Raw genomic sequence first — 26,601 nt, 5'->3', positions numbered from 1 at the left:
GGTGACTGCCAAAGTGTACTGCAGCCTAGGCTGAGTCAGAGTCTGGATTGCCAGTGAGGTTTTATTGTCACCCCTCTTTGGTGCTTTGCCTGCTGTTCTTGGGGTAATGGCAACCACTGTGGGTTTCAAGGAGGATTCCCTCATTTTGGATCTCTGGAGGGGGGGTCCTGGAGTGGAAACAGGTTTCTATTTCCTGGAATTATTTTGAGCGATTGCTTCTGTGGGTCCGAGAGCGAGGGCTCTTTTTGGACTCTGCAAAGCCGTTCTCCAAGGAGGAGTGGTCTCTTGTGGGGGTACACCTCATGGAGGCCCTCTTTGATGATTGCACCGTAGACGTGGGATCACTGCTGGTGCAGTGGAAAAAGTGTGAGGATCTTTGGCGAGGATCTGGTTCTTGTACCCCTTGGAGTTCCCAGTGGAGCCCTTCTGTCTTGGACATGGACGAGGGGAAGTTTGAGTTTCTGTGCGATGTGGAGCTCTCTCCCCACCCTGGGACAGTGTGCTGGGGGACGGGTCCAACACAGGGGATGGCGATGTTTCCCGCGGGGTGGATTTGGCTGTGCCAGGCTCCCTTGTGCCACTCTGCAGTGATGCGGCTCCACAGGCTGCACCTCTCTTGGCACCCTTCCACTCCTCCATGTTGGGGACAGGGCCCCATGCCGGGCTCATCCTGTCGCAGGCATCTTTTCATTAAAATCCTTTCATTAGGATTTTTCCTCCCGAAGCTGAGACCTTTCAGCAACAAAGTGTAAACAATGGTTATCTGCTGCTGTGCAATGCAACAGGCGGATCCGTGATTAGTCTCCTGTGGATGTTTGGATTTACTGACCACTCACAGCAGAGCTGCTCTTGCTCTCTGTGGCAAGGAGGATTGTGATTGCAAACTATGTGGGGTGTAATTGGAATGATGATTGTAGGAGGGTCATAGTGGCTCTGCCTGGTTTTCCTACTGTCTCTCAGATGGCTGAGGCCTGTGCGGACATCATCCCCTTGGGTCAGAAGTTGGCTGCCGTGGCTGCCACTGTGCAGCCAGTCTGGGCAGCCCCGCAGGGTGGGCAGCCACAGCAGGGCACTGCACAGGCTGGTAAGCAGCAGGGGAAGAAAGCACAGAAGTTCATATTTCCCATGTTCTTATGTGGTCGGTGTGGTAGGTCGAATCACATGTCCAATATCTGCAAGGCGACTGTTCATGTTAATGGCCAGGCTTTACCGGGCTCAGGAAACGTGAAGCAGAGCGTGTAGCAGGCACGTGCCCAGACACAAGCTTCTCTCCAGACCCCGGAGCCGATGGAGGTCTCCTTTGCTGGCTTGCAGCCAGCACCCGTGGATCAGCAGGTGTGGATGTCTGCACCACAGCAACAGTTGTCTTAGAATCTTGTAAAATACACAAGGTTCCCCTGGATTCCTTTGATCCCTTGGGTGGGGGAATGAGTGCTCTCCTTATGGGGAGATCTAGTGCCACCCTTCAGGGCATCATTGTGCACCTGGGGCTCATTGATGCAGATTTCACAGGGCAGATTTGTGCCATGGTCTCCACACCCACCCCCTCCCGTCACGATCCCGAAAGGGACAAGACTTGCTCAACTTGTGCCTTTTAAGTTCTCTGTTCGCAGGACAGCTGACCAGTCGTGTGTAGCTGGTGGCTTTGGATCCCCTGGGCTGCCTCAAGTTCGCTGGACTGCTGTCCTGACCAAGGACCATCCCGAGATGCTGTGTACCCTGTCTGTTCCTGGTGCAATGCCGTTGGAGATCCATTTCTGTGGGCTTCTTGAAAGCGGTGCTGACATCACGCTTCTCTCCCTTGCCGCCTGGCCCTCAGAGTGGTCCCTGGATCCAGTGGGGACGTCTGTTGCGGGCCTGGGAGGGACGGCGGTATGCTACATGAGCCAGCGACCCGTGCTGGTCACGAATCTGGAGACAGACGGCCTGGGTTAGGCCTCATGTTACTTCAACTCCTCCCAACCTCTGGGGGAGGGATGTTCAGTCTGTCTGAGGGTTGTGCATCGGGACGGTTTTTTGATGGGGGCCAGTGTGATGAAGGGCGCAGAGTGTCCTATGCCTCCTATACGGTGGCTGGTGGACAAACCTGTCTGGGAGAAGCAGTGGCCCTTCCCTCAAGATAAATTGGTCGCCCTTCAGAATCTGGTGCAGGAGCAGTTGGACCAGGGTCATGTGGAGCCTTCTACAGTTCCCTGGAACACTCCTGTCCTGTGCATCAAAAAGAAATCTAGGAAATGGAGGTTTTGCAAGACCTCTGAAAGGTTAATTCCATGATGGTAAGCATGGAAACATTGCAGGTAGGCATGCCATCGCCTACCATACTTCCTGCAAACTGGCCGGTCCTCATTGTGGATCTGAAGGATTGTTTCTTTACGATTCCTTTGCATCGATTCCTTTGCATCGTGATGACTGACCAAAGTTTGCCTTCTCAGTGCCAGCGATTAACAAGGCTGAGCCCACACAGTGGTATCAATGGAGAACATTGCCCCACGGCATGTGCAGTTCTCCTGACATATGCCAGTGGCATGTGGCCAGTGCCTTGTCTGGAGTTCGCAAGCAGTTTCCTGATGCACATCTATATAATTTTATGGACAACATTTTGGTGGCCGCATCCACCCAGGATGAGCTGCTGAGGATTCAGCCTCGGTTGCTCGATACTTTGCATGCTCATGGACTCTAGGTGGCCCCAGAAAAGGTTCAACAACAAACACCTTGGAAATACTTGTGGGTCAAAATTCTGGAACGGACAATCCGTCACCAGGAGGTGCAATTTGTGCATTCTGTGAAGACACTGAATGATGCTCAGAAATTGGTAGGTGTCATCACTTGGTAACGTCTATACTTGGGGCTAACCGACCCACAGCTGTCTCCTCTGTATGATTTGTTGAAAGGAGATTCTGATCTAAAGTCGCCTCCCACACTGACCCCTGAGGCATATAAGGCGTTGGAGATGGTTCAGTGAGCTGTTTTGGCTTGCCAAGTTCATCGCATTGAATTCTCTGTTGATGTCACTGTGTTTATCAGCACTCCAGATTCGTATCCCATGGGCATCATTGGCCAATTGAGTGACAAATGGTCTGATTCCTTGCATGTGTTGGAATGGGGTTTTCTGCCCCATCAGCTGCAGAAGACGGCAATTGCATTGTTTGAGCTGATTGCTCGCATGATAATCAAATGCCGGCAATGGTGTTTGCAATTGGTGAGCGCAGATCCTGCAAAGATCATACTCTCGGTGCAATGGGAGGATTTAACTGGAGCTTTGCAAACAGTGTGTCCCTGCAGAGTGCTCTGGAAAAATTTTCAGGGCCGATCATTTATCATCTGCCCTGCCGTAGGCCACTGCATATAGTGAAATTCACACAAATCTCTTTGCGGCCCAAAAATAGCCAGGAACCTGTGCAAGGACCCACCGTCTTCACTGATGGTTCAGGGAGAATAAGAAAGGCTATTGTTACCGGGAGGGACGGATCTGAGCGACAGGTTCTGGAAGGCCATGAAGATGGGTCAGCCCAATTGTTGATCTGAGGGCTGCTGTCTTGGCATTTGGGAAATTTTCCCAGGAACCTTTCAACTTGGTCATGGATTCCGCCTATGTGGCTGATACTGCACAGAGTTTGGATCATTCAGTTTTGAAGGAGCTCAGTAATCCTGCCTTGTTTCATTTGCTGAAGAGCGTGTGGTGTGCCATTCAGGCCCGGGTTCATCCATTTAATGTTCTGCATGTGAGGAGTCACACCAATTTGCCGGGCTTTATAGTGGAAGGTAATGCAAGCGCTGACAAGTTGGCTAACCCAGGGTGGGTAGCGCCTCAGCCAAGGCATCGCATGGGTTTTTCCACCAAAATGCACATACCTTGCAGAAGCTGTTTCAGCTGAAGCCAGCTAAGGCTCGTGACATTGTTGAGTCATGTGATGACTGCCATACACTTGCTCCGCCTTTGCCGGCTGGGGTAAATCCCAGAGGCCTTAGGGCCTTGGAGCTTTGGCAGACCGATGTCACCCAGATTGCTGAGTTTGGCTGGCTCAAGTATGTTCATGTCACGGTGGACACGTTCTCCTCTGCGATTTGGGCTACGGCTACACTGGGGAGAAGGCCTGTGACGTCCTAGCCCACTGGAGGCAGGCGTTTGCCGTTCTGGGCATACCTTCTGCTGTGAAAACCGACCATGCTCCTGCTTACGCATCACAAAAAGTGCGGCAGTTCCTGCAGTTGTGGGGTGTCTTGCACAAGTTTGGTATCCCTCATTCTCCGACTGGTCAAGCTATTGTACAACGCGCTCATGGTACTCTGGAGCAGGTTCTTCAAAAACAAAAACGGGGAATGCAGGGTGAAACCACGCACAGTTGGTTGGCAAAAGCTTTGTGAACAATCAATCATTTTACTGCTCCGCCGAACTCAAATAACCCTGTCATTTTGAATCACCATCTCTCGTTGCAGGCTGTGGACGAGGCACATCAGCCTTGAGTGAAGGTTCAGGTGCAGAATTTAGTCACCAAACAGGGGGAAGGTCCCTATGACCTTATCGCTTCGGGGCGCGGGTATGCTTGTGTATCCACACACACTGGGGTACACTGGGTACCTTTGAAGTGTGTTCACCCTGACCTGCAACCGCAGAGACAGAATCCAGCTGATGAGCAAGATGGAAACCGTGACCAACCTGGAAGGCATCAAGCGGGGGAATCATTGAGTGATGATTCGGATGCAGATGATGAGAGTGATCACTCTGATGATTCCTCTGCAAGTGGACACTGAACAGTGTTCATGTTTTCTTTATCATATTGTTCATTTCGGTTTTTTTCATTTTTAAAGGAAAACGGTGAGATGTTGCCCTGGTTTTTTAAGATTTTCTAAGCCTTCTGATGTTGACATTCTTGTAGTGAACTTTCTCACACTTTCTATAAATGACTCATTGTTTTGCATTCCTTTATGGAGGAGGAGACAGTTGATGGACTGTTGGTTTGTCCAGTGTCATTGGAGAGGTGTCACTGTCACCCTCCAATCCACTGTCACTTTTGGAAACTGTAAATGTTGGAGTCAGAAAATAAACTTCCTCTTTTTTCTTCACCATGAGAACAACGATGTGAGCTAATGTTCTTTTGTGTCCGAGAGTGACACTCCTGGGCCAGCAACTCCCTCTAAGTGGGGTCTCTACCAGCCGGGAACTCTCCCATCTGCAGGGTAATGGAGGGGGCTCCTTTGGCTGCAAGGGGTGCAGGGGCGAGTGGTGTTGACCTGGCTCCCAGTCAATCATCTCCTCTTGTCCCTGTGGGGCTCAAGGACTGGGACACAGCAGGTGCTGTGGCTTTGTTGGAAGGTCCTCAGGCTTTCCCTATGCTCAGGGGTGTTACTCATAACACCCATGAACCACTTTTGCATAAGCTGGAGAGGGAAGTCCATGATGCGGTTGCTCAGCATGGTTTGGGGTCTGCTGAGGTTATGCAGACTCTCAGGAGGGTTGTTATGCATGTGCTGACACCTCATGACCTCTGTCGTGTAGCACATTCGCTTTTTGACTTTGTGCAGTTTGATGTTTTTGAGACCAAGTGATCTCATTTGGCAGCCCAAGCGGTGGTGCAGAATGCTGTGCTGGCGCACGTTGGCTTCGATCCCCTTGTGCTTGACCAGTGCCCCACACCGGGCATGGCAGCGATTGTTCAGACCCTGGAAATGGCTGCTCCGAGGCAGCTGTTTGCGACCATTGTCCAGGGGGATGATGAGCCTTTCATGGCATTTGCAGCAAGGCTGACTGCGTCTGTGGAGAGGCAGGTGCCTGATCCTGTGGCAAAGAGGATTGTGATTGCAAACTATGTGAGGTGTAATTGGAATGATGCTTGTAGGTGGGTCATAGTGGCTCTGCCTGGTTTTCCTACTGTCTCTCAGATGGCTGAGGCCTGTGCGGACATCATCCCCTCGGTTGGAAGTTGGCTGCCGTGGCTGCCGCTGTGCACAGCCACAGCAGGGGACTGTGCAGGCTGGCAAGAAGCAGAGGAAGAAAGCACAGAAGTTCATATTTCCCATGTTCTTATGTGGTCGGTGTGGTAGGCTGAATCACATGTCCAATGTCTGCAAGGCGACTGTTCATGTTAATGGCCAGGCTTTACCAGGCTCGGGAAACATGAAGCGGAGTGCGCAGCATGGACGTGCCCAGACACAAGCTTCTCTCCAGACCCTGGAGCTGATAGAGCTCTTCTTTGCCGGCTTGCAGCCAGCACCCGTGGATCAGCAGGTGTGGATGTCTGCACCACAGCAACAGTTGTCTTAGAATCTTGTAAAATACACAAGGTTCCCCTGGATTCCTTTGATCCCTTGGGTGGGGGAATGAGTGCTCTCCTTATGGGGAGATCTAGTGCCACCCTTCAGGGCATCATTGTGCACCTGGGGCTCATTGATGCAGATTTCACAGGGCAGATTTGTGCCATGGTCTCCACACCCACCCCCTCCCGTCACGATCCCGAAAGGGACAAGACTTGCTCAACTTGTGCCTTTTAAGTTCTCTGTTCGCAGAACAACTGACCGGTTGCGTGTAGCTGGTGGCTTTGGATACACTGGGCTGCCTCAAGTTCGCTGGACTGCTGTCCTGACCAAGGACTGTCCCGAGATGCTGTGTACCCTGCCTGTTCCTGGTGCGATGCCATCAGAAATCCACCTCCGTGGGCTTCTCGACAGCGGTGCTGACGTCATGGTTCTCTCCCTTGCTGCCTGGCCCGGAGAGTGGCCCCTGGATCCGATGGGGACATCTGACGCAGGTCTGGGAGGGACAGTGCAATGCTACTTGAGCCTGTGGCCCATGCTGGTGGCGAACCCAGAGGGACAGACAGCCTGGGTTAGGCCTCATGTTACTTCAGCTCCTCCCAACCTCTGGGGGAGTGATCTTCTTCTGTCTGGGGGTGCACATCAGGACGGATTTTTGATGGGGGCCACTGCAGTGAAGGGCGCAGAGTGTCTTACGCCTCCTATTCGGTGAATGGTGGACAAATCTGTCTGGGAGAAGCAGTGGCTTCTCCCTCAAGACAAATTTGTCGCCCTTCAGAACCTGGTGCAGCAGCACTTGGATCAGGGTGAAGCCGGCAGGGGGGCTTTGTACAAACCACGAACCAGACAGGGCTGCTGTAGAACATGCCTCGAGCTGCTTTAATTTTCAGCATCAGTCTCATTACATGGTTATGACAATGGGAAGATGCCAGCAGCTCACATTCCAGGCAGCAGACCAGGAACTTAATGGTACAACTTACTTTATAAGTTTCTTGACCAATCACACAAAGCAAAAGCACATTTACAGCAGTTCTAGCCAATCGCCATAAGCACGCGTACCTTTGGTTAAAACAATGCTTTCTTATTTTGAATACAATACCTGCTTGTAAGCCTTAAAACACAATGCACAGAGCTCCATTATTAAGCTTTAATCTTCCTAATATCTTGCTAGAGAAACTTTCTGTAGCTTACAGAGCTATTCTAGACAAGTGTTAATACACAGACCATTGTTCTATTTGCCCTTGCTTTTCTACATTTTAAATAATTTTTCTGCTGACCTATCTCATGGCTGCTGCATAGCTCTGCTCACAGTTCTGCTCTGTCTGAGGCCTGCATCTTGAAGTTTTCCCAAAAATCCTCTAATTTTGTGGATTCCCACAGAGGGTCATCTGGAGCCTTCTACCAGTCTCTGGAACACTCCTGTCTTCTGCATCAAAAAGAAATCTGGGAAGTGGAGGTTGTTACAAGACCTCCGAAAGGTTAATGCCGTGATGGAAAGCATGGGAACATTGCAGGTGGGCATACCATCAGACTGGCTGGTCCTCTTTGTGGATCTGAAGGATTGTTTCTTTACGACTCCTTTGCATCCCGATGACAGACTGAAGTTTGCCTTCTGAGTGCCAGCGATTATCGAGGCTGAGCCCACACAGAGATATCAATGGAGGACGTTGCCCGAGGCATGCAGAATTCTCCTGCCTTGTCTGGAGTTCACAAGCAGTTTCCTGATGCATGTCTATATCATTATATGGACAAAATTCTGGTGGGTATGCCCACCCAGGATGAGCTGCTGAGGATTCAGCCTCGGTTGCTCGATGCTTTGCATGCTCATGGACTGCAGGTGGCTCCAGAAAAGGTTCAACAACAACCACCTTGGAAGAACTTGGGGGTCAAAATTCTGAAATGGACGATCCGTCACCTGGAGGTGCAATTTGTGCATTCTGTGAAGACACTGAATGATGCTCAGAAATTGATAGGTGTCATCACTTAGTTATGTCTGTACTTGGGGCTAACCGACGTACAGCAGTCTCCTCTGCATGATTTCTTGAAAACACACTCTGATCTAAAGTCACCTCACACACTGACCCCTGAGGTGCCTAAGGTGTTGGAGGTGGTTCAGCAAGCTGTTTCGGCTTGCCAAGTTTATTGCATTGATCCCTCTGTTGATGTCACTGTGTTCATCACCACTCCAGATTCGCATCCCACGGGCATATTGGCCAATGGAGTGACAAATGGTTCAATTCCTTGCATATTTTGGAATGGGTTTTTCTGCCCCATTAGCCGCTGAAGACGGCAACTGCATTGTTTGAGCTGATTGCTTGCTTGATAATCAAATGCCGGCAACGGTGTTTGCAATTGATGGGTGTGGATCCCGCAAAGATCATAAGCCCAGTGCAACGGGCGGATTTTGACTGGAGCTTTGCAAACAGTGTGTCCCTGCAGAGTGCTCTGGAAAATTTTTCAGAGTAGGTCATTAATCATCTGCCCAGCCATAGGCTACTGCATATGGCAAAATTCACACAATTCTCTTTGCGACCAAAAAAGCAGCCAGGAACCCATTCAAGGACCCACTGTCTTCACTGACGTTTCAGGGAAAAGAGGAAAGGCCATTGTTACCTGGAGGGATGGATCTGAGTGGCAGATTCTGGAAGGCCATAAGGATGGGTCAGCCCAATTGGTTGTAACTGAGGGCTGCTGTCATGGCATTTGGGAAATTTTCCCAGGAACCTTTCAACTTGGTCACAGATTCCGCCTATGTGGCTGATACCGCACAGAGTTTGGGTCATTCTGTTTTGAAGGAGGTCAGTAATCCTGCCTTGTTTCATTTACTGAAGACCTTGTGGTATGCCATTCAGGCTCGAGTTCATCCATTTAATGTTCTGCATGTGAGGAGTCACACCAAGTTGCCGGGCTTTATAGTGGAAGGTAACGCGAGGGCTGACAAGTTGGCTAACCCAGCGTGGGTAGCGCCTCAGCCTGATACACTCACGCAGGCCAAGGCATCACATGGGTTTTTCCACCAAAATGCACATACCTTGCAGAAGCAGTTTCAGCTGACGCCAACTGAGGCTCGTGACATTGTTGAGTCGTATGATGACTGCCATGCACTTGTGCCGCCTTTGCCGGCAGGGGTAAATCCCAGAGGCCTTAGGGCCTTGGAGCTTTGGCGGACCGATGTCACCCAGATTGCCGAGTTTGGCCGGCTCAAGTATGTGCATGTCACGGTGGACACGTTCTCCTCTGCGATTTGGGCTTCGGCTCACACTGGGGAGAAGGCCCGTGACGTCCTAGCCCACTGGAGGTAGGCCTTTGCCGTTCTGGGCATACCTTCTGCTGTGAAAACCGACAATGGTCCTGCTTACGCATTGCAAAAGTGTGGCAGTTCCTGCAGTTGTGGGGTGTCTCGCACAAGCTTGGTATCCCTCATTCTCCGACTGGTCAAGCTATTGTAGAATGCGCTCATGGTACTCTGAAGTGGGTCCTTCAAAAACAAATGAAGGGTGAAACCCCGCACAGTCGGTTGGCAAAAGCTTTGAGTACAATCAATCATCTCACTGTGCCGCAGAACTCAAATAACCCTGTCATTTTGAATCACCATCTCTCATTGCAGGTTGCGGACGAAGCACATCAGCCTTGAGTGAAGGTTCAGGTGCAGAATTTAGTCACCAAACATGGGGAAGGTCCCTATGACCTTATCGCTTCGGGGCGCGGGTATGCTTGTGTATCCACACACACGGGGTACGCTGGGTACCTTTGAAGTGTGTTCACCCTGATCTGCAACCGCAGAGACAGAATCCAGCTGATGAGCAAGATGGAAACCGTGACCAACCTGGAAGGCATCAAGCGGGGGAATCATTGAGTGATGATTCGGATGCAGATGATGAGAGTGATCACTCTGATGATTCCTCTGCAAGTGGACACTGAACAGTGTTCATGTTTTCTTTATCATATTGTTCATTTCGGTTTTTTTCATTTTTAAAGGAAAACGGTGAGATGTTGCCCTGGTTTTTTAAGATTTTCTAAGCCTTCTGATGTTGACATTCTTGTAGTGAACTTTCTCACACACTTTCTATAAATAACTCATTGTTTTGCATTCCTTTATGGAGGAGGAGACAGTTGATGGACTGTTGGTTTGTCCAGTGTCATTGGAGAGGTGTCGCTGTCACCCTCCAATCCACTGTCACTTTTGGAAAACTGTAAATGTTGGAGTCAGAAAATAAACTTGCCCTTTTTTCTTCACCTTGAGAACAACGATGTGAGCTTGTGTTCTTTTGTCTCGTATAATGACACTCCTGGGCCAGCGACTCCCTCTGAGTGGGGCCACTCCCAGCCAGGAACTCTCCCGTTTGCTGCACTCGAGGATCCCGAACAACTACAGAGCCTGGGCTGATCCCCCCACTCCTCCAAGCTCTGCCCTTCACCCCCTGGGGAGATGGCAAAGGATCCACAGTGAGCATTCCCTGCCCTCAGGGGAATTGCTCACAGGTGCCTTGCGCTGACTCTTTGTGTCTGTGTGCACACAGGAGTGCCTGTGCTGGGGAAATGTGGCAGAAATGCTGCTCTCTGAGGGGTTGGAGTGCCTTGGATAGCTGAATCAGTCAGGCGTGTAGGTAAGGTTAAGTCACAAGGTCTAAGGGAATTTAAATGCTGCTAAACAGCATTTAACTTAAATTATAACCTATGACTTAGCAATTTAAAAGAGGACTAACACTTAACAATATTTAACTTAGCTTATAACTTATATTAAACTTAAAACTTAGCAAAAAAACAACTCTTAGCAGCATTTAACTTCACTTAGACACTTGACAGCCTCATGGAACCAAGGGGCCATTGTGACACTGAGGGGACTCATGAAATCATGGAGATCATTGTGACACTCTGAGGCCCCATGGAATAAGCAAAGCATTGTGACACAGCAGGGCTTCACGGAACCTCGAGGCCATGGTGACATTGTGGAACTCCATTGAACCAAGGGTTCATTGTGACACTGCAGGCCTGCATGGAACCAAAGCTCCAGGGTGACACAGAGTGGCCTCCTGTCATCAATGGTCCATTGTGACACTGTGGAGCCAAAGGAGACCATTGTGACACTGCGAACCCCCAGGGTCCAAAGGTCCATTGTGACATTGCAAGGCTCATGGAAAAGAAGAGTCACATGACATTGTGGGACCTGGGGAACCACGGAGATCTTTGTGACACTGCAAGGGCTGATGGAATCAGTGGCACCATTGTGACACTGTGGGGCCTTCTGGAACCTAGGGGCCATTGTGACACTGTGGGACTCCATTGAACCAAGGGTCTATTGTGACACTGCAGGTCTTCTTGTAATCAAGGGACCATTGTGACACTGCTGGACCCCATAGAAACAGGTCACCATTATGGCACTGTGGGGCCTCATAGATCCAAGGCACCATTGTGACAGTGTGGGACCCCATAAAACCAAAGGAACAAAGAACAGGTCTGGTTGGTTTGGCCTCCCAGGGGCCACCTGACGGGTCCAGCTGACCCTGGCATGTTGAGGATCTCTTCTCATCTGCTGCTGAAGCACGGGGACTCCATGCTTTCCTTCCTATGGAAAAGAACTCTCCTTCTCCTCCAGGAACCCATGGTCAGATTTGGGATTTCTCCTCCGAATTTCCTTATATCCAGGGATTGTTCCCATAGAAATATTGTCAGTACAAATCTGGCTGCAGTGGTTTCACAAGGGTCATTTCCCATCTGTCCCCAAAACATTGGGGAAATCTCTGCGCTTTCCTTCCTATGGGAAAGGACTGTCCTGCTTCTCCAGGTGTCCATGGCCGAGATTGTGTTTTCAGCTGCAAAATTCCCTAAATCCAAAGACTGCTCCCAGACAAAATCTACCATTCCTGTCAAGTCTGGCTGGCCTTGGCCCAGTGAGGCTCTCACCAGCCTCCCAACCACTGGGGCTCTGTGCTTTTCTTCCTATGGAAAAGAACTGCTGTTCTCTTTCAGGCGCCCATGGCCAGAACTGGGGTTCCACCTCCAACATGGCCTGTTGTGACAGACTGGAGGAGATTTTTGGCTCAAAACATTTCATGTGTGAGGGAGGAAGGAGCAGGTCCAGCCTTGCCCTGCCCTGTAGCCCCAATCCCCCCAGAGCCTCTATCCCAGCCCAGCAGTGGCTGCCAGTCCCTGGCACAGCACAGGCAATGCTCCACAGCCACCTCTGCAGCCCCCAGCCCAGCTCCTGAGGGACCAAATGAGCCCAAGGCCCACCTGGAGGAAGGGCCCAGGGAAACCAAGGGGTATTGAAGACTGACCACAAGGCAAGCACACATCTTGACCCTACCTCCTCTTGTAATTTCCACCTGAACAGTGCTGGAATCCAGGAGTTGGTAACTGTGTGTGTGCTTCTCTGCATCTTTTTGCCTTTCTATCTTTCTGTGTCTTCTTCTGTTTTTGTGCTCCTGCAAATTTTGATTAATGTTAAATGGAAGAGGCTTAGAATTTTTGAAGTTTAATGGCTCAACTCAATGCTTTAAGAAGTGTTTTATGTTGACTTAATATCTGTTGTAATTTGAGATGAGAAGAATTTTTAAAAGTAAAACATTTTCATGTAAGTGACAATCTGTTAAACCACTAAGATACTGAACACGTCTCTGTGAAACACAAATGTTAAAGATGAAAAAGTCCAGGAACCTCCTCTTTCTTTTCCAGTCAACAAAGAAGCAGCAGGCCCTGGCCCTGGCCCCCATCTCAACCAAACCAAACCAAACCAAACCAAACCAAACCAAACCAAACCAAACCAAACCAAACCAAAACAAACCAAAACAAACCAAACCAAATCAAACCAAACCAAACCAAGCAACCCTGCCATGGGCTGAGCCCCTGCTCCCCTCCCCAGGGTGCCCCCCGCCCATCAGCTCCATTCTAACCAAACCAAACCCCAACAACTACCAAACAGGAAAACAAGAGGCTACAAAACCCCAACCAGAACAAAGCAAGACACAGCTATTGAAATCTTACCAAGTCCCCTCCTCCCAACACAACTAAAACAAAAACCCCTACAACCTACAACCCATACAAAATAACCTTACAACTAAAAACTTAAACATAAAAAAAGCCAAAAACCAACCATAAAACCAATCCTAACATAACCCAACCACAACTTCCACCACAAGTTACCGGCAGGTCAGGTGTTAGTCCTTTCAGTGCTTCAATCCTCCTTCAAGTAAAAGAAAAAAAAAAAACAACAAAATACATGCATATTAAAAAAAACAATAAAAAACCATCCAAGTCAGTAATGAAGAAATTAAATCCCAAATAAAAAAGGAGAAAAAAATACCTTAATCATAAAACTAAAATCCTTTTATAAACTATAAAGAAAAACAACTTTTTTTTCTAGTACCAAAAGCCATAAAAAAAAAATCAAAGAGAAACCTGCATGCTAAAATAAAACAAATGTTAAAATAGCAGTTTTTTCATAGGACATTTAAACAGGGGGAAAAAAAAAAAGTAGTCCAGTATCCCCAAGAGAAGATCTCTATTTGCAGAGATAAAAATAATTTAAAAAGTAAAAAAATAAAAACTTTTACACTTAAAGAACTCATCTTTAAAAAAATACCCCATAAGTCAACATGGCCCATCTATAAGCTGTTAAAAGGCTTGTAGCAAGAAAAACTTCACAATAAAAGAGTTCCTCAGACAAATGTTATCCATGTCAGAATTAAGAAACAAAAAATTTTTTCTTCTTGTAAAAAAATCTCCATAACATTTACAAGAAAAACTTCTCTCCCAAAGTAAATTTAAAAAAGACTATTCTAGAAATAGTAAATACCTAGAAATTTTAAGTTTACTTTACATTGGCAGTAAAAAGAAAACTTTAAAAAGAAAAAACAGTGTTCTAAAGAATTTATTTAAAATTTTACTACTTTTTTCTTTTTGAATTTATTTTTAATAAACATTTCTTGATAGTATTTTAAAATGTTAGGCCTACTTTACCTTTCTCCTAATCCTATCTCACAACAAAATAAATACATAAATAACAAACTGACACTAAAACCCATTACACTCATCAATACATTAATTAGGAAATCTCAAGATTAGAAAAATGTTAAATTAACCAAACCAAAACCACTACAATGTCATAATAAACCATTTGCCAAATTTTCTCTCATTGTCTAAAGTTCTCAATAAAGGCTGTTTTTTTGTTTTGAGCCCCTGAGAATCTCTTGCTGGTATTTCTGCAGTGAGTTTAACTCAGAGGAGACAAACAATTGTAATTCCTCTAAAATGTCTCTTTGAGTGAGCTTTCTGGAGGGAGTCGGCTTGTGTGTCCTGCTTGGCCCAGCCCAGGCAGGGCTTTCCAGCCACATTCCACACTCCATTTCCCAGCTGGTGCCCCCTGCTGCCTCTGAGTTGTGCTGCCCCAGCGCCAGGGACGCTCTCCTTGTCTGCCCATTCCCCCACGGTCTCTGGGCAGGGATGGCCTCAGTGGGGGCTGCTGACATCCTCAGCACCTTGGAGGCTGCTGCTGAATTTTCCTGCTCCAGAGGCTTGTTCAGCCTTCAGCTCTTCAGTGCAGGAATTCAGTGTCCCAGGGCTCATTAACATTCAGAACACTTTAACAAGCCAAGCCTCTGGGAATAATTTGATTTCAGTTTCCAAATAATTTGTAGTTAAGTAGATCTCAGTAGTATATTCCAAGCGAACACATAATATTTTAAAAGACAGTGAGAAAATATTTTTTAGATCTGGTTTAGAGTTTTTTCCTGTTAATTCATTGATATGTGCAATCTCCAATTGACACTGAATCCAAGTACCTCCTCATGCAGCTTAAATAAATATGAAAATCAAGACCCTTCATGGCTGACAATCAATCAGACTCTGTCCCTGCCCCCACCCCACCATTTCCCCCATCCAAGCCCTGGCACTCAGAGCAGCCTTGTGCAAATCTGAGCTCCCTCCAGCCCAGGCTGCACCTGCAGCTTTCAGCTCCTTGGCTCCAGCTCCCACCTGCTTTCCTTGGAGAAGGAGCTTCCCAAGACACAGAGGGATGTTCATTTCTTGTCAGCCAACAAAGCCAAGGGAAGGCACAGCGCTGTAAAAAGCACAAGTCATTCTCCCTGGCTCTGCCATGCCCCTGATCCACAGAGCCTGTCCTGTTTCCTTCATCCCTCCATTGCCAGGCACTTTCTGGTACAAGGGAGCTCTGCTCTGGCTATGGAGGAGGGTGGAAGTGCCACCACTGGAGTGGGAAGCACAGCTCATCAGGGTTTCTGTCCTTTGGGGGTCAGGAACTGGTGAGACTTGGAGGCACAGAAAGTTTCTCTTCATGGCCAACAGATCATAGTTGAACAGGATACAATTTAATAACAATCACAGCTATGTGCAACCTCCCAGCAGTATCTGATGAGTGCACCATCCAGAACTGATTTCCATACTAAAATTATTTAGACAAATATGGTTCTATGATCGATGTAAACACAATTAAGTCCTGGTATCAGGATGTTCATCCTGGAGTGGGTGTAAAACAGCTCGAACGATTCCTGATTTGCAAAGCTGTCAGTGGTGGATGGAGAAAGGGAGGTCAGGCTGCTCTTGGTGGTGAGGAAAAGCTGAAAGCAGCCTGACTCATTTCATCTCCTCCTGTCCTGGCAGATCTCCCCTCTTTCCCCTTCCACCCATTGGCTTTTGTCTCCCACCAGGCCCCCTGGTGAAGAGCCTGGCTCTGTGTTCTCCATCCCCTCCTCACTAGCACTGCCAGGCTGGCATGAGGAGCCCCTCAGCCTTCCCTGCTCCAGGCTGGACCAGCCCAGCTCCTTCAGCCTCTGCTCACAGCCCAAGGGCTCCAGCCCCACCTTGGAGGCCCTTTCCAGACCCTGCTCCAGCTGCCAGACATCTTTCCTGCCCTGGGCAACCCAACCCAGGCCACAGTGACCTGGATAATCCCTGTCCTTGATGTCCTGGTCACACAGCCTTGGCCCCTTGTCCCCATGTCTGGCTCTGGGGTGGATCCTGTGGAACATCCATTGGTGGAGGCTGTGGCTCCAGGTGGGCCGGGGGGATCCCGGGTGACAGGGACCCTGCTGGGCACGAACAGCATTGGACTTGTTGGGAGAAACAGTGAGGGGGAGCTGGGGCTGATCAACCCAGTGACCTGACACAGCCCTGCTGGGATGTCACACAGCCCCTCTGGGATGTCACAGCCCATTCTCCAATGCCCCACAGATGGTCTGTGATGGAACAGCCTATCTGTGATGTCACAGCTGGCTGTGTAATGTCACAGAGGCAGTCTATGATGTCATAGCCCACTCTGTGTCCTCATGTAACCAGATGATAAATTGTCTCCGCCAAGTGAACTCACACCTGGAGCTTGTTCTCCACAACCCCAGGCCTATGGAAACTACACAATGCCCATTGTGTGAGAAGGGGAACTGGAAGCTCACCAGCCTCAGTGTCCTGCCAGCTCAGCCAGGCCCACTGGAACACTGGGGTCCACGACCACCAGGGACCACAAGAGAGACCCCCAGGGTCTGAAAGAACACATGGATAAAGGGGAGGGGAAATATGTTATTGATTTTGGGAAAATGATTATCATATATATGTTTAGTCCAGGACAATCAATGAATATGTGTGCAAAATACAGAAAATAGTCAGAAACTTTCCTGTACTCAGCATGCACAGCTTTGGGAGGAGCTCTCCCCCATGCATCCTGCTGAATAAAGAATGCTGCTTCTTAATGCTACATTGGGGTTAAGGAGTTTTCTGTTTCACCAAGATTTTCGTAGCACTCCCAATGCCAAGGAAAGCTCTGTCTGCTGCTGTTCACAAACAGAGAAGGGCTGGTGGCAGATGTGGTGCTCAGAGGTTGCCTGGGGCACAGTGACCATGAAATAATTAAGTTTTCAATGTTCTGGGAAAGAAGGAGGGGCAGCAACAAAACTTCTACAATGGAATTTGGAAGGGTAGACTTTGGCCTGTTTAGGATGCCGATTTTGGGAGTACCAAATCAGGTCCTGATTTTTTGAAGGAAAATATCCCTTAAAAACAAAGGGGTCCAGGAAGGATGGACATATTTCAAGGAAGTAATCTTAAGGGGGAAGGAGCAGCCTGTCCCAGTGTGGCAAAAGATGAGCTAGTGTGGAAAATGACTGGCCTGGCTGGCCATGGAGATTTTGTGGGAACTCAAGGGTAACAAAAGGTGCATCAACTTTGGACAGAAGGTCAAGCAGCTTAGTAAATGTTTAAGGATGTTGTGAAGTCGTGCAGAAAAAAAGTCAAGAGTTGAAAGCTCAATTAGAGTTTAACCTGACCACTTCTGTGAAAAAAAAATAGACAATGTTTCCCCAATTAAATTAATAGCAAAACATAGGATAAGGAGAAGCTCTACTCTTTATTGGATGCAGTGGGGAATATAGAAACTAAAGATAAGGAGAAGACAGAGATACTTAACATCTTGTTTCTCTCAATTTTCGATATTAGGGCAGGCTGTCCTCAGGACAAGGGTTCTGCTGAGCTGGTAGATGAGAACAGGGAGCAGAACAGCCCCTGGAATCCAGGAGGAAGCAGTTGGTGACCTGCTGAGCCACTCAGATGCTCACAGGTGTGTGGGATTGGATGGAATCCATCCCAGGGGGATGAGGGAGCTGTGGATGAGGTCCCCAAGTGCTCTCCATCATTTACCATCAGAGCTGGCTCAGCAGGGAGGTCCCAGAGGACTGGAGGTGCCAATGTGAGCCCATCCCCAAGAGGGGCTGGAAGGAGGAGCTGGGGAACTCCAGGCCTGTCAGCCTGACCTGGTGCCCGGCAAGGTTACGGAACAGATCACCTTGGGTGCCATCACAGGGCACCCACAGGATGGCCAAGGGGTCAGAGCCAGCCAGCATGGATTCCAATGTCTGCATTGATGGCCTGGATGAGGGGATTGTGTCCAACACCAGCAAATCTGCAGATGACACAAAACTGGGTGTGAGTTTGGATCTGCTGGAGGATGGAGGTAGGAGGGCTCTGCACAGGGCCCTGGACAGGCTGGATCCAGGGACCAAATCCAACAAGGTGAGGTTTAACAAGTCCAAGTGCCGGGTCCTGCAATTTGGCCACAACAAACCCTGCAGCACTACAGGCTGGGGACTGAGCAGCTGGAGAGCAGCCAGGCAGAAAGGGACCTGCAAGGACTCATGGACAGCAGGCTGGGCATGAGACAGCAGTGTGCCCAGGTGGCCAAGAAGGCCAATGGCTCCTGGGCTGGATCAGGAATGGTGTGGCCAGCAGGAGCAGGGCAGGGATTCTTTCCCTGTGCTGGGCACTGGTTGGGCAGCACCTCGAGTGCTGTGTCCAGTTCTGGGTCCTCTGGGGTGGGGAATTAGAAGAAATTTGTATCAGGAAGAGTAAAGAAAGCCAAGGTGAAGCAATGGAAATGCTCAGGGCAGTTTGGGAGTGGCTGCCAGGCAGCCCTGGCTCTGAGCAACAGCGTCTGCAGTGGCACGGGAAACTCGCAGCAGACGGGAACAAACTTTCTGGCTGACTGCAGAGGCCAGGACAAAGCTGAGTGGTTTCCCTGGTGTCCCCCAGCCCTTGCTGGCCCCAGGGGCTGATGGCATTTGTGCTCCCTCAGGTTCATGTCCCCACAGCAACAGCATGGGGGTGCTCCCACTGCTCTGTGCAATGCAAACAGGGGCTGCTGAGCCAGTGCTGCTGTGTCTGTGCCTGCAAGGATGGGGCACCTGTGTGAGCTGGGGGAGAGGCCAGGGCTGCCGAGGAGGGATGTTGTTGGCTGTTATGAACAAAAATTCGGTTAACATTTTTTTGTGAGAAAAAAGTTACCACTACTTCTGGGCTGCTGCCTGTGTTATGGTAATTACGGGTCATTGTCGTTAATGGTTGTTTTTGTATTAGTATAGCCCTGGCTGGGGCAAGTTAATGGCCCTTCTCCTGAGAAAGTAAGGGGTGGAGACCTTCCTGAACAGTGAGGAAAAGAGACCTGGAGGGGGGGGTTATGCAAAGTGACTCCAGGACCAGCATGCTTTGTGGGACCTCCGACTCCAAACTCACGGAGAAACCCCAAAAACAACGAACCAAATAAGAGTTGAGAGACTGGAGTGATGTCTGGACGTGAGGAGCCGAGTGCTGAGCCTGCAGAGATGCAGAACACCTTTGGAGCCTCTCGCCCTGACCATGGGAGTAGCCCCCGGAGATGAGGGCCTGCTAAGAAGCCGGCAAAAGCAGGAAGACCTGTTGGGGACCACCATGCCCTGGCGGCTCCCACGAGGATGGGATTCCCTGGCTTTGCCCATAGTGCACAGAGCTGTGCATCTTCTCCTTCTTTGAATTACCCTGGGAGAGACGACGGACACTGTAGACCTGTCGAGCCATCCAATCCTGAGCTGATCACTTTTAATAAAGGCAATAAAAAGGAGAAGAAGTCTCCTGGCCCTGTATATTTCATTGGCTACTCCATGAGGATGCTCTGGGACGCTGTCCTGGGCTGTCCAGCGCACTGGAGATGGATCAGCCCCTGCTCTGCTGCTCCTTCCCATCTGCCCCAGGGCCCTTGCAGAGCCCCAGCCATGCTGTTCACCCCCAGCCTGCCCACAGCCAGCCTGGGGCTGCTCACAGGGGTTTTCTGTGCTGAGCATTGGCCTGGCTGTGTTCTTGAGAGAGCCTGGGCAAGGAGCCTGGAACCCCCAGGGCCTGGCCTGAGGCCTCAGCGCTGCCCCAGCAGTGCCCATGGCCTGTCCCTGCTGCAGCCCCGGCACTGCCACCCCCAGGGCTGTGCCCGGCCCCGAGAGCACTCAGGCCCTGCAGCAACACCAGGGCCACCAGGGCAGTGGGACAGGGCCATGGCAGCAGCACTGGCAACACCATGTGCTGCTGCTGCTGGGCACAGCTGCTGGGCCTGCACTGATCTGCCCCCAGCTCTGCACACAGACATTGCTGCTGCACCTCCAGACAAGGCAACAGAAGGGGTATCTGTAGTTAAAACTTTGCTGGGAGAGCCTTTAGTTCATTTACTGTCACTAAAAGCACAGCTACTCCTTGACAAGTCTGGGGCCACAGGACAAATTAAGAGAAAGAAAATGAGAAATGGAATAAAGAAAAGCCTAGATTTAGCGACAATAATACAAACTAAAACAGAGGGGAAAAAACCCCAAATCAACAGAACTATCCAAGATGACTTTAATTATAGATTATTTGCAGAAACTGGCCAGCCGTTTAATGTTTCTGAAACCATCCAGTCATCAGTCTCCACACTGTAGCCTTGAGCTCCTGGTTCCTCAGGCTGTAGATGAGGGGGTTCAAGACTGGAGGAACCACCGAGTACAGAACTGACACCACCAGATCCAGGGATGGGGAGGACATGGAGGGGGGCTTCAGGTAGGCAAAAAAGCCAGTGCTGAGAAACAGTAATACCACAGCCAGGTGAGGGAGGCAGGTGGAAAAGGCTTTGTGCCGTCCCTGCTCAGAGGGGATCCTCAGCACAGCCCTGAATATCTGCACATAGGAGAAAACAATGAAAACAAAACAACCTAAAGCTATAGAGATAGAGAAAAGAGAAACCTCAATTTCCCTGAGGTAGGATTTGGAGCAGGAGAGTTTGAGGATCTGAGGCATTTCACAGAAGAACTGGCCCAGGGCATTGCCATGGCACAGGGGCAGGGAAAATGCATTGGCTGTGTGCATGAGAGCATTGAGAAAGGCACTGGCCCAGGCAGCTGCTGCCATGTGGGCACAAGCTCTGCTGCCCAGGAGGGTCCCGTAGTGCAGGGGTTTGCAGATGGACACGTAGCGGTCGTAGCACATGATGGTCAGGAGGAAATACTCTGCTGAGAGGAAGAACATTATGAAAAAGAGCTGAGCAGCACATCCTGAGTAGGAGATGTCCCTGGTGTCCCAGAGGGAATTGTGCATGGCTTTGGGGACAGTGGTGCAGATGGAGCCCAGGTCAGCGAGGGCCAGGTTGAGCAGGAAGAAGAACATGGGCGTGTGCAGGTGGTGGCCGCAGGCTACGGCGCTGATGATGAGGCCGTTGCCCAGGAGGGCAGCCAGGGAGATGCCCAGCAAGAGGCAGAAGTGCAGGAGCTGCAGCTGCCGCGTGTCTGCCAATGCCAGCAGGAGGAAGTGCCTGATGGAGCTGCTGTTGGACATTTTTTCACTCTGGGCATTGTGGATTGTAGAAACAAGACATTGACAAACGCTTTGAGTCAATCCTATGAGGTTATTTTAGGAATTCCCTCAAAACTACTTTTCTATCTATGGGGGAATTTCACTAAGCAATTTTTATTTTTGATTGGGTTTATGCTTTTGAGTTCCTTCCTCATCTTCAGCATTGCTCTCAGCCTGAACCCGGGGAAGCCCAAAAGGCAAAACAGGGCTCCCTGTGCCCCAGTGCAGTCAGACCTGCTGTTCCCACACAGGTGCCCTATGCCTATTACATCTCCTCTTATTTCAGGGTGATGAAATTTTAAACATGTTTAAAAACAAAAGTGGAGTTTCTAAAGACTCCAGTTTCAAAGTCAATTTCTCTAAGCCCGTCTCTCTTTCCCAGTGCACCTGAACAGAAAGGGATACCAAGGATGGGTCTGGCTCTCTGCTGCCTGTAACTTTGCCTACTTGGAGCTGTGCCTCTCTATCCAAGCCTTGTCCCTGCCAGTGCTGCCAGAGCCCAGCCAAGCCCTGGGGGCTCAGCTCTGCCCTGCAGACCCCTCCCATCACAGGGCACTTCCCAGGGGCATCTCCGCGGCAGCAGGGCCTTAATGGCAAGCCAGACAAACAGAGATGCTGCAAGCCAAGGTGCTGCTGCTGCTGTCTGTTGGGAGAGGAGGCTGAGGAGGCACTTTCTGAGGGAGATCTGAGGCACATCTGCTGATGCCCAGGGTGACAGTGCAGGAGTCTCAGTAACACAGCCAAAGCTGACAGCCCCTTTCCCTTCCCTTTAGGAGAAAGTGAGAGCAGCCCTGGCCATGCAGCACCATCTCCACAGCAGGAGGAATCTGCCCTGATGGGGGTGGCTCCTTCCCCCTCCAACTTCTCACCTGCAGCGTCCATGGGGAGCTGCCAGGCAGGCTGAAAGCTGCCCCTGGCTGTGTCACATTCCCTGGGCTGGCCAAGAGCCCTGAGGGCTGCAGGAGCTGCTCTGCAGGACAGCCCTGGGCAGCCCTGGCTGCAGCCCCAGCTTCACCCCCTGCAGCCGTCCCTGGCAGCAGGAGTCATCCTGCCCTGTCCCTCTGACGGTGCCCAGGGCAGCCCTGCTCTGCAGCACATCATCCTCCTCCTCCTCCTCCTCCTGTGCCACAGAGAAACTGGGAGAGTCCTCCTGACACATCCCCCAGGCTGTGGGATGTGCTGGCTTCAGGAGATCCCTCCAGGAGCACAGGGGACATTGCCCTGCACCCACACACTCACCATGCCCACGGCTGTGAAGATCTTTCCCCAAGTGAAGTCTCAGCTCAATGTCTTCCCAATCCTGATTGCCTTCAGCCTGTCTCTGCCTGGCTCCTGTTCCCTCAGTGCCTGCAGGCAGAGCCCTCAGCCCTGCTGGGCTGGGAGAGGAGCTGGCCCTGGCAAGAGCTGTTCCTTTAAAGCTCAGCAGCACAGACACAGCACAAGGACCTTAACGAGCCTCTTGGGGATTTGGGGTTGTTTACAACAGACTCATTCCCTGAAAGCATCTTTCAGAAACTTCTCAAGAACTCAAAATTAAATTTAGACTCCAAAGTTTCTTGAAGTTTTAATGGTTCCCACTGAGGGACACGACTGGGAAAGTGTCTCCAGGTTCCTGTTAGAGCAGAACACTGGAGGCAGTGATTACAGCTGGGGCAAACAAGGCAAAGGTGTCTCTGTGCTGAGCAAAGCTGGATGTGTTTCAGGAATGTAAAGGGCCAAGGCCTGAGCCCCAGAACCTGGCCAGGCAGATCCTGTCCCTCCCTCCTTGCTCAGGGCTCTTGCCAGGATGGGCACTGGCATGTGGGGATGTGCAATGGCAAGGGCAGGAGCATGGGGCGGCCCCTGCCAGGCTGCTGAGCAGGGACAAGGAGGCAATGAGGCCCCAGCCCTGCAAGGGTCACTTGTCACCTGCTCCTGCCTCAGTGCTTTCCTTTTTATTGAAAAGAATCATCCCTCCTTCCCAGGCACCCATTGTGGGAAAACAGGACTCCCATACTAATAACCAATATGATTAAGCAGAAGCCATTGATTGTTTACGTTATTCACTTATTTGTACATTCTAACCCTACTGCATACACTGATCACGCTCTTCTTCATTGATGTATCTCTCTTGTCCTTGTGTTCTGCACGCACTTCGCAGGATATGTGATTGTTTCCAGTCCAAGTGGTTCACAGCCCTCTGTTATCGAGTTCTTCTGGTCCTGGTATTTTGTTTCTCAGCCTTTTCTTTCTTCATTTAGCACAGTTTATGTCTTAGCAATCTTGGTGAATTCCAGAGGGCTCTGATAAGAATGACTACAAGCAACATGGCTGGTGCACATTGTGGCCCAAGTTGCTCAGATACATTGCTACAATTCCCCCTTCTTCTTCTTGCACCAGCCAAACCCTTTTTACTGTATTTTGTACCAAGCAGGTCACCAATTTCACTATGCATGGAATAGCACAAAGCAATATAATAATAACTACTAGTAATAACAAAGCTCTCTTTAAGGTATCTTTCAATCATTCAGTTATTCCTCATCCCTCAAACCATTCATCCAAGCCCCAGTCATTGAGAGTCAATTTCTTCATGTTGTCTTCTAGTTGTTTGAGTTTCCTGTGAATAGAAGAGAGGTTCATAAAACACATTCCTTCAAAATTCTCACACCTGTGCCCATGTGCTAACAGCAAAAAAATCTATAGCAGCTCCATTTTGCAGTGTGCTGTCTAATATTATCTAAATCAGTGTGCATTTGATTTAAAATAGCTGAACTTGTGTCCACTGTGAGAATCCACAAAATCAGAGGGTTTCTGGAAAGCTGCAAAAGGCAGGCCTCAGAGACAGCAGAACTGTGATTAGAGCTAAGCAGCAGCCATGAGATAAATCAGCAGAAGAACTATTTGAAAAGTAGAAAAGCAAGGACAAATAGAACAATGGTCTGTGTATTAACGCTTGTCTAGAATAACTCCCTAAGATACAGAAAAGTTTTTCTGGCAAGATATTAGGAAGTTTGAAGCTTAATAATGGAGCTCTGTGCATTGTGTTTTAAGGCTTACAAGCAGGTATTGTATTCAAAATAAGTAAGCATTGTTTTATCCAAAGGTACCTGTGCTTATAGGAGTTGGGTAGAACTGTCAATATGCTTTTGCTTTGTGTGATTGGTCAAAAAACTTATAAAGTAAGTTGTAACATTAACTTCTTGGTCTGCTGCTTGAGATGTGAGTTGATGGCATCTTCCCATTGTCAAAACCATGTAATGAGACTGATGCTGAAAAATAAAACAGCTCAAGGCACGTTCCACAGCAGTCCTGTCCCGTTTGTGATTTGTGCATAGCCCCCAGCTCCCTCCCTTCACAAGAGAGACTGTGCAAAGTAGTTTATGTTATTCGAATTTCATGAATTCTAATATCATATCTATTTCATGAATTGCTCTCAAAAAGAACCAAACCCCCCTGTCTTAAGGCACTTTCATACCAACATGTACACACACCTCAAAGAAAGACCTGCAGTACTTGACCAGAATCATGAATGTAAAATTATTGAAGGGCAATAGCCTCTCATTATGTGGGGGAGAGGATATGCTTGTGTTTCTACAGATACAGGCCCCCAGTGGATTCCCAGAAGATTTATCAGTCCCTACGTAGACCACAGATCCGAAGACGACCCCTCAAATGAACACAAAGTCAGCTCCCTCTCCCACCATGCCACAGAAGCAGCTTTCTCTTGGAGATGAAGAAAAAAGAAATTCATATATCCAAACAGTGTGGCAAGGACACTCATTGCACCTAGATATATCCCACTGATAACATCCATGTCAATCTCAAATGCAGACACATCCCTCCCTTTTCCGTCCCTCTACCAGTGACCCTTTATCTCTACTGCTCCCTCTTTCCCCTCTTGAAACTACTCCCTTTTCCCTGCCTCAAACTTCCCTTAAAAAAGAGAAGGCAGTGACTGGGAGGAGCTGTTAAGAACTATAGGGGGAACTTAAGAATATTTAAGGATGTCTTAAAATAAGTCAACTAATGTGTATTTTTGCCATATACAAGTGAAAACTACCCAGTGGGAGAGAAGAAGTATGATTCTTTCTGCAACATCCTCCAGGGCACCCTGCAGCAGTACCAGTGTCACCGTTGCCATTGTCTTTATTCAGCCCTCATCCATATCCAAGTGACCACTATTACAGCGACCTGATAAGGTCTTCAGGGTGAGAGAAGTGGACAAGAATCTTGTTTCATGATCAGAAGGCTAGATTTATTGATATATGATATATAATACATTATTACTATACTAAAAAGAATAAAGAGAGAAGTTGCAGAGGCTGCGAACCTAAGAATAGCATAGAAAAAAATGAATAACAAAGTCCAGCAGAAAGCAAGGACAAACTCTCCTGTGAGTGATCAGCAAATCCAAACACTCACAGAAGACCAATCACCGCTGCACCTGTTGCATTCCACACCAGCCGATAACAATTGTTTACATTCTTCTTCTGGGGCCTCAGCTTCCCAGAAGATGAACAAATCCCAAAGAAAGGATTTCTATGAAAAAATGTCTGTGACATCTCACCTTTCTAAATTGTATAAATTAAAAAGAAAAATGCTGATGTGAAATGAACAGGAAATTTCTTCACCTGTAAAATATACAATACTAACAAATCACTAAAACAATCCTACAATCTAAGAAAATGCAAAAAACAATGCAAAGAGAATTCAAGTCCAAGCAGCTGAGTTTCAGGAACAGTCCATGAGCTGAAGTTGTTTCTTTTGGACATGTCTGAGAATCCTTTTGTTCCTGAAACAGACTTGCTGCAAAAGAGTCCCATCAATAGTTATCAAAAAACATTGATAGTCATAACACAATTTCACACAATTTCAAACAATTTGAACAACTTTTAGAATGTCCTTTTCTGGCCCTTCAATGCTTCAGTGCTTCAGAGCTGCTGCCCACTATTTTCAATCTTTTTTATTTAATTTTTTTTTTAATTGAAAAGGAAAAGAGCTGCTGCCAAGCAGAGCAGTGCTAGAGAAGGAAAAGGCCCTGGGGGCCCTGGCCCATGATGGACCAGGAACCCCAAAACTGGCCCATAAAGGGGGGCCAGGACCAGTAGGAGAAATCACAACTCCCAGAAACATCAGGAGGCCAAGTGATGGCCCTGGCCCAAACCCACGAAGCAGGCTCTGCATTCCCACAGGCCTGCACCCTGCTGCCAGTACAATGGCAGCACGGGTAGTGAGATGCTTCCTTTC

At 49.0% G+C, this 26,601-nt stretch overlaps 1 protein-coding gene across 1 annotated transcript; it reads right to left on the bottom strand.

Annotated features, from left to right (window-relative positions):
• Nucleotides 1-1,815: 1,815 nt before the first annotated feature.
• On the bottom strand, nucleotides 1,816-20,976 carry LOC131096406 (olfactory receptor 14J1-like; the record flags this gene model as incomplete). The annotated part of the gene is made up of 6 exons (XM_058044745.1): nucleotides 1,816-1,911; nucleotides 4,603-4,657; nucleotides 6,841-6,920; nucleotides 7,785-7,887; nucleotides 9,941-10,023; nucleotides 20,515-20,976. Coding segments are annotated over 6 exons (879 nt in total), but the record flags the coding sequence as incomplete, so codon positions are not given.
• Nucleotides 20,977-26,601: the final 5,625 nt, after the last annotated feature.

This window comes from Melospiza georgiana, unplaced genomic scaffold (genome assembly GCF_028018845.1).
Source record: "Melospiza georgiana isolate bMelGeo1 unplaced genomic scaffold, bMelGeo1.pri scaffold_29, whole genome shotgun sequence".
NCBI classification, from domain to species: domain Eukaryota; kingdom Metazoa; phylum Chordata; class Aves; order Passeriformes; family Passerellidae; genus Melospiza; species Melospiza georgiana.
This window is presented reverse-complemented; position numbering and strand designations above follow the sequence as displayed.